We start from the raw sequence: 8,506 nt of genomic DNA, 5'->3' as shown, positions 1-8,506 counted from the left end.
GGCTAGCATTGGAAGGGAGATTAACAATGATTAAATTGGTTTATATCTTTTATGTTATGTATTGTATCCTAATGACCCACAAAATAGAGGAGAATTTGGAAAGTCTCCTTAAGATATTTCTTTGGGAAGGCTCAAAAGATGAGAAACATATCCTATTGATTCATTTGGATACTACTTGTCTACTAAAGGTTGCAGGGGGTGTAGGGTTAAGGAAAATCTAGGCCCAAAATTTGGATTTGGGGGCATAACTAGCATGGAAAATGCATAGAGAGCCAAATAGACTTTGGTGTAGAATATTTCAGAACAAGTACTTGGATTGTAATGAGCACAGTAGAATACTAACTATTGGAAACTCAATTGAGGGTTTTTTATATTTGGAGATTTATGTGAATTTATAAATAAAAGGGTCCTAGGATGATTTTCTTAAAGATAAAACCTAAAACATGTAATTGGAAATAAGAGTAAAACTCTAGAACCTAAGTCAATGTTGCTATAAAGTGGAGGATTAACATAACATGGTGTTGGATTCTAGATTGGATCAATGAGTGCTAAAAAACAATATGTTATATATTTAATTTAAACCAATTAATGAATATAGTCAAATGTGCATTCAAAATGCTAGATCAACAATAAGCATAAACAACATCTTTGCAAAATGAAATAGAACATAGAAGTGAAGAAATGAAATATGCACTTTTCCCCTCTATAAATTAATAAAGATGTTGGATTTGTATTATCACAACTTTGAAACAATAAAATTAGAGGGATTTGAAGGTTATGATATTCTATCAAAATTCAATTATATAGTTTTTGTGTTAAATTCATTGATCTGTCTTTCACGAGTAGTAATTCACATGAACCCATATATATGTATACTAAAGTTGTAGGATTTGTATTATCTATATTTTATGAGTAGTAATACATTGATCTATATTTTATAAATATGAATGATCCATATTTCTTAAAAATGATTCATTATAATATTATTACAAATCAAACATACTCAATATTCCTATCCATGAGTTTCCCAATAAATTCACATCAAAGAAACTAATGAAATTGTACATTGAATTGCTTTATTTTGTTGTGAAGGAACATTTATTGAAACTTGTATGAGTATATTGCCCAATTAAGGCAACAATCTAGACAATTAATCTTTTTTTTGTCATATAGGATAGTTTAAAATGACAAATCTCTCAAAAGCATTTCTAAGTTATTCTTAAATTAATTTATGTTGTCATTGATTGGATTTGATAATAAGCAAGGAGTTCAGGCAATTCTACAATAATTTCACATCTCCTAGCTTTAATATATGAGAACACAATTGGCTCAATATCTTATTAAATTTGCTGATAATTTGTTGATATTAATATAAGGGAAGCCCACCTAGGTTAAAATAAAATAGTGCCTAGAGTGAAAAGAAAAAATATCATTATAGTGAGGTTTTTGTGCATTTCCCAATGATATGATGTTCTTAATCATACGATATGACTAATATTTAGAGAAAAGTAGGGAATCAATTAGAGGAACGAACAACACTATACAAAATAAAAATGATAAATGAAAATGGAAGCGGTTAAGATTTACTTGGAAACAAGAACGATGGTGATTTTAGTGTTGATATACTATAATAGAAAGTCAATATTTGTAGTTTTGAATAGAATAAATGAACAAAGGTTCCTAAGATAAAGACAATCTAGGATTTCAAATGCTAGGACTAGATCATGTGGCAATCTAGTTTCATTGATGTGATTATGTCCTTGGTGGGGCATTATTTCATTTGACAAAAAAACCTTTTGTTGAAGTCTCCAATGAATGTTTGCCTCCCATCTATTCCCTATGACCCAAAGGTATGGTGCCCTATTGATTGTTGGGGGGCAGGGCTATGCTGATGGATAGTGTGATGCTAAGAAGATCCTTTGGCAGTATTTTGTGTATACATGGAAGAAGGATCGACTCCTTGATAGAAGTCAAGCCCCTAAATTGGCATAACAAGATAAGAAAATTTAAAAATAAAGAATTATCGATGTCAATTAATTACACCTAATGTAAACTAAGACTAGTAGAAACTACGATTGTTGATGCATGTGATTGAATTTCTAAGTGTAAGATGTTAATAATTGATAATAAAAGGGTCCTGGGATGATATCCTTAAACATACAACCTTTGCAATGCAATCTGGAATAAGAATAAAACTCTAGGAACTAAGTTTATATTGCTATAAAGTGGAGGATTAACATAACATGGCACTAGATTCAAGATTGGATCAATGAGTGCTCAAAAAATATTATTATGGTAAATTTCAATTAATTAATAAACATAGTCAATGTGCATCCAAAATGCTAGATCGACAATAAGCATAAACAACATCTTTGCAAAATTAAATAAAACATAGAAGTGAAGAAGTCAAATATGCACGTTTCTCCTCTATAAGTATAATAAAGTAGTTGGATTTATATTATCACATAATTTAACACAATAAAATTAGTGGGCTTTATTGTCGACACCTTTCATCCATACGTTATACCACTTCTTAGCCCCCCAGCGTCACCCTTACCCTACATGAACCTGTCGAGTGCCCTACCTCCATAGAGTTAAAAGCCCTATCTCAGGCAACAATATAACCTCCCCCCCCCCCCCCCCCCCCTCTATATCAACTCATGGTTGGGTGGGCCGCACCCAATCGAGCTACCCCCCCCCTACCCCCAGTCGAATTGAGCAGGGAAGAGCTAGCAGGCTGATTAATAAGAGGGGTCAGGGCCCTACTATTATAAGGGTAATTATTTAGCTCATTAGTATAGCCCCCACCCATCCCCACACCAACTAGAGTCGGGTTCAATAAGCCAACCCTTTCATAAGTTGTAGTTCACATGAACCCATCTCTCATAAATGAAAATGATCAAGTGACACTTGTTACATCCATATAATTATTATATATATATAACTTTCCTTCCAAATCAAACATACTCATTCCAACACCGCTTCCACTTAACTTCCCACCCACAAGTGTCCCAATAAAATTTGTGCTCAAAAGTTTGAATAAAGAACATTCTAGGAAAGTCTATTGAACACGAGATTCAATGAATTGACTTTCTAGGTGATAACCATGCCAACGAGTGTATGACTCCTCAAAGTCTTTTCTGACTGCCTCACCTTCACCTTCCTCGATCATAGTCCTCCTTCAACATGTACCTAATTATACCGAATTCCACTGACTGTCTGTGTTTCTCCTTTCACGTGCACCACAAATTCGCGGTAAATTGTGGAGCCCCCGCTACAATAGCATCATCGTCATCTCTGAACATGCATTTTTCAATTTCAAACTCGGAAGCACACCCTGAATTTCCTCTACACCTGCTCTTCCTCTTCCTCTTCCTCTTCCTCTTGCCTATAAAATACAGGATGCCCAGCTCATCCTTTCGCATCATAGCAATTGATAAGGAGCAATTCCAAGGCGGTAGATTTAGTCAATTGCGTAACACCATTTCCTCTTTCTCTTCGCACCATAGCAATTCTATTGCTACCAGAGGATTAAGTCGATTGGGTAACATAAGTACATAGAGCAATATGCAACTCATGATGACAACACCCCTTTCTCGGAGAGCAACCTCCAATGGCCATGGTGAAGACTCTCCTTACTTTGATGGGTGGAAAGCCTATGACAGAAATCCTTACCATCCCCACAAAAACCCATCTGGAGTTATTCAAATGGGCTTAGCAGAAAATCAGGTGCCTATTCATTCATTCTTATGCATTCCTGTAGGCTAAATTCATATACTTGTTTCTCTGTTTAGCAGAGCTGTAAATTAATATGCCATTGCTTTTCCCAAATGTCTTGCAGCTTTCCTTCGATTTAATAGAAAAGTGGGTGAGAGAACACCCAGAGTCTTCCATTTGCACGCAGGAGGGCATTGCCGGCTTTAAGGAGACTGCCAATTATCAAGACTATCATGGCCTCCCCAAGTTCAGAGAGGTACACATTTTCAGCTGAAAATTAGTGCTAATATAGAAAATCTAATATCATGGGAATTTTATATTTCATCATATTTATAATATTTCCTCAAAATTGGCATTGCATTGACGAGATGGATGATGGTTAAAAATAGACTAATTCAATAAATTTGACTTAAAACTATTCAATTGAATTCTCAATAAATAATATATAGCATTTAGTCAAACTCATAAAATAAAAACTATACAATTTAACTAAATTCCTGAGTTATTATTGCAATAGACTTTATTAACCATTTATGATGGACTATTAATGCAGGGCATTGCATTATTTATGGAGGAAGTGGGAGGAGGAAGAGTGAAGTTTGATAAAGATAGAATAGTTCTCACTGCAGGAGCAACTGCAGCTCATGAAGTTCTAACATTTTGTGTGGCAAATCCAGGAGAGGCTTTCCTTGTTCCATCCCCATATTATCCTGGGTAAGTAAAGCTTAAATCTTTTAATACTAAGAATCTACCTTTTTTCAAATTTCTACATAAAATATTCAAGATTCACCTTATTTATCAACCACATAACATTGTTTTGATTATATGTGTTTAAGTGGATATTGAAGCTAGTCTTTCAATTAATAGATAAATCTAATATTTGCAAATATTGACAAACAGGTTTGATAGAGATCTAAAGTGGCGGACTGGAATAGAGCTGATACCAGTGGTGTGTAGCAGTTCCAACAATTTTCAGGTGTCAGTGAGTGCACTTGAAGAAGCATACACAGAGGCCAAGTGTCGTAAGATACGAGTGAAGGGAATTCTAATAACAAATCCATCCAACCCACTAGGAACCACAATGGATGAGCAAACACTGAGAAGCATATTACATTTTGCAACAGAGAAGAAGATTCATCTGATCTGTGATGAGATCTATGCAGGATCAGTGTTTTCTGGTCCAAGGTTTGTGAGCATTGCAGAGGTAGTACAAAGTCAAATGGAGCGTGATCATGTTCACATTGTTTACAGTCTATCAAAGGACATGGGATTGCCTGGATTCAGAGTGGGAGCCATCTATTCATATAATAACAAGGTTGCTATGGCGGCACGTAGAATGTCAAGTTTTTGCATGGTTTCTTCACAAACACAATACTTGTTGGGTGGGATGCTGAGTGACAGGGAATTTGTGAGAGAATATATTAAGGAGAATAAGAAGAGGCTACAAGAGGCGCATAATGTGTTTGTGCAAGGATTGTGCAAGGTGGGAATTAAATGTTTAGCCAATAGCAATGCAGGGCTTTTTTGTTGGGTGGACCTTCGCCATCTTCTCCACAAAGATTCTGAGCATGCACTTTGGAAGATAATAATTGAAGAGATTGGACTGAATGTATCTCCTGGGTTGTCATGTCATTGTAAAGAGGAAGGATGGTTCAGATTTTGCTTTGCTAACACGACCTCGGCTACAATGCAAGAAGCACTCTCTAGAATTAAGCATTTGACTGAAAGAAGGAGCAAGCTTTCCACAATCTCCAGCTCATCTACACTAACATTTCATACAACACGTCCTAAGAATCTCTTCCTCTCTATTGATGGATCTCTAATAGCAAACATGAGTTGTCTCAATAGCCCTCGCACCCAAATTGCATCCAAGTGCTATCTCAATAGCCCTCACACTCCAATCACATCCATGTGTTATCTCAATAGCCCTCGAACCCCAATCACATCCAAGTGATCTCCACATACTTTCTATACAGATTACCATTCAATTGTCTTCTTCATTTTGTTTATGGGAAAATCAATTCTTTATTCTTTAATGGTTTGTAAGGGAGAAGCAATTGCCTTGTTCCCAATGCGAAATCCATTCCATCCAATAAATTTTTTTATTACAAATTCTTTAATTATTGTTGCTTAGTGTACCTAATAAGAAGAGCAATTGGTTATTTTTCTACAAATTCAAGATTAAATAATATATTTAAATTTTGATTTTAAAAACATACCACAATGTAATGCAAATTGAAGGTCGCATAATTCATTCACATGGTTGAAATAATTCTCTATTGTTTCAAACACTTATGCAAATAGCATGTACGTTACAATAGTCAAAAAAGTAATAGTAATCTAAAAGTGGTAAATAGTTATCCTCTTTTATTGACCAAAATTTACCTTTGACCATTGAAGTGAGTATGGTTTAAGAATAACCCTCCAAGACAAATATCTTTGGGTATAGAACAAAATTATTTCCTTCCAAACTATGTTTGTGGATTTTTCAAGATTTACATATCTTATTTAGTTATTATTGGAATAAATGCTTCCAGCGCAAGTTTGCTTAGGTCAAATAATTATAAAATTTAATTAAAGCTTAAGATTAAAAAATAAAACTTAAATAACAAATACAAAACTAATTTATGGAATTTAAATAATTCAAATGTGATATTTAGCTTGAGATTTGGATGGAAGATTATACTATAATAGCTATCAAGAATTGATTCATCAATGCATAGAAAAATAAAAACTTCTGAAATGAATGCCTTGGAACATGTAACTAATTTTATCTTACTCTTGTTCAAATTGCACTAGTGAAACTAAACATTTTTACCCACAAAGATTGGTCTAATAAACAAAAGTAAACTTAAGTTATAGAAGTGAATGAGAAAAAAATGATGACTATTGCAGAGGAACCTCAACTAAATTGTACTCCTTTTTCAAGTGAGGTGGTTAGCACTATTTAGGAACTTGCTGCACAAAAAAATTATCACCTTTATTGACGCATCTAGGTAAACTGATTTTACAACGATAAAAAAATATCAAAGAAAATGAGAAACTATGTGGTATGGTTAGGATGTGTTATAGTCACCAACAAACTCAATCTTCTAGGATCACTTGCAAGACCAAAAAGATCCCTTCCACAAGAGAGTAGCAAGACAAAAATAATGCTTCATTATGGGCATAATGAATTTTATTGAATCAGATACTACATCACAATTTATACATATGAGATCTTTATTATATAGACAAATTTGATAGGTAGGATTAGATAAGATTGCGACATGTGCCTTAATCCTATACAATGACACAACTAACAAGATAAATATTCAAAGACCTAGGAATAAAGACTTATATGCCAAAAGATAAGATTATATATCTAATTTAAAACTAAGACTTGTAGAAATATTTCAAAGACCTAAGTAAACTTAACATATGAATAGGACCTACTAGTGAACCAATTAATAAAACACTTTATTCACACCAACACCTCCCTTAAGTGCAATTCAAGGAGTAGTAGATATATGAAAATGATGATTATGATTATAAATATTTTCTAGTAGACTATGTTAGTTACCCATTTGCAATACAATCTCTCATAAAGAAGAAGAAAATAAAACCATGTGGGACAAAACAACCCTCCAAAAGAGAGAAAAGATGAAATGATAAAAGTTCAATGAAAGAGTGGTGAATAGAGAACTCAATGGTATCCCCCAACACATCCCTCATAAATATGCAATCAATTATCCCTCCATAGGAAGAAAAGAGAGATACTATGTATCTCCCCTACAATGTATAATGCCCTAGAAAAATGGTGAATGGTTGAAGACAAAACATAATCCAATGCCTACAAGCAACATTTTTTTCCTTTCAAAAGAAACAAGAAAAAGTACAAATGCAAGAATGCTTCCCACTCTAGATAGGAAATAGGTAGGAATAAGAATTTGTATGAATTAAGATTGTGTGTATAATTTTCTAATGTGTCATCAAGTCTATGGTAGATGATGATGCCATAATCCAATTAGGTACATGCCCAATTAATGAAAAATGATGCAATTATAGATCTTTGCTAGTAGACCATATTCATTACCCATTTGCAATACAATATCTCATAAAGAAGAATAAACTAAAACTATGTGGGACAAAACAACCCGCCAAAAGAGAGAAAAGATGAAATGATGCAAGTTCAATGAAAGAGTGATGAATAGAGAACTCAATGGTATCCCCCAGCACATCCATCATAAATATGCAATCAATTATCCCTTCATAGGAAGAAAAGAGAGAGACTATGTAGCTCCCCTAAAAAAATGGTGAATGGTTGAAGACAAAGTATAATCCAATGCCTAAAGCAACTTTTTTTCCTTTCAAAAGAAATAAGAAAAAGTACAAATGCAAGCATGCTTCCCACTCTGGATGGGGAATTTGTATGAATTAAGATTGTCTCTCTAAAATTTTCTTGTGTGTCATCAAGTCTATGGTAGATGATGATGCCACAATCCAATTAGGTACATTCCCAATCAATGAAAAATGATGCATGATGATGATGATGATTATAGATCTTTTCTAGTAGAACATTTTCACTACCCATTTTCAATACAATCTCTCATAAAGAAGAAGAAGAAAATAAAACCATGTGGGACAAATAAACCCTCCAAAAGAGAGAAAAGATGAAATGATGCAAGTTTGATGAAAGAGTGATGAATAGAGAACTCAATGATATCCCCCAACATATCCATCATAAATATGCAATCAATTATCCCTCCATAGGAACCAAAGAGAGAGACTATGTAGCTCCCCTACAATG

At 34.0% G+C, this 8,506-nt stretch overlaps 1 protein-coding gene across 1 annotated transcript; it reads left to right on the top strand.

Annotated features, from left to right (window-relative positions):
• The first annotated feature begins 3,446 nt into the window (after window positions 1–3,446).
• On the top strand, window positions 3,447–5,794 carry LOC131045317 (1-aminocyclopropane-1-carboxylate synthase). Its single transcript, XM_057978890.2, has 4 exons — window positions 3,447–3,729; window positions 3,842–3,973; window positions 4,271–4,431; window positions 4,618–5,794. The coding sequence occupies exons 1-4, from the start codon at window positions 3,568–3,570 to the stop codon at window positions 5,669–5,671; spliced, it is 1,509 nt and encodes a 502-aa protein (XP_057834873.2). The 5' UTR covers window positions 3,447–3,567; the 3' UTR covers window positions 5,672–5,794.
• The last annotated feature ends 2,712 nt before the right edge of the window (window positions 5,795–8,506 follow it).

Source organism: Cryptomeria japonica, chromosome 8 (genome assembly GCF_030272615.1).
Source record: "Cryptomeria japonica chromosome 8, Sugi_1.0, whole genome shotgun sequence".
In the NCBI taxonomy this organism is placed as follows: Eukaryota; Viridiplantae; Streptophyta; class Pinopsida; order Cupressales; family Cupressaceae; genus Cryptomeria; species Cryptomeria japonica.
Note: the sequence above shows the minus strand (reverse complement) of the source record. Positions and strands in the feature narration are given on the sequence as shown.

Excerpts from the sequence above, each read along its gene's own strand:
- LOC131045317 (XM_057978890.2), top strand. The coding sequence starts at position 3,568 with ATGCAACTCATGATGACAACACCCCTTTCTCGGAGAGCAACCTCCAAT. Across the intron at positions 3,730-3,841 it reads TGGGCTTAGCAGAAAATCAG|CTTTCCTTCGATTTAATAGA; the intron begins GTGCCTATTCAT and ends AATGTCTTGCAG. Across the intron at positions 3,974-4,270 it reads GCCTCCCCAAGTTCAGAGAG|GGCATTGCATTATTTATGGA; the intron begins GTACACATTTTC and ends CTATTAATGCAG.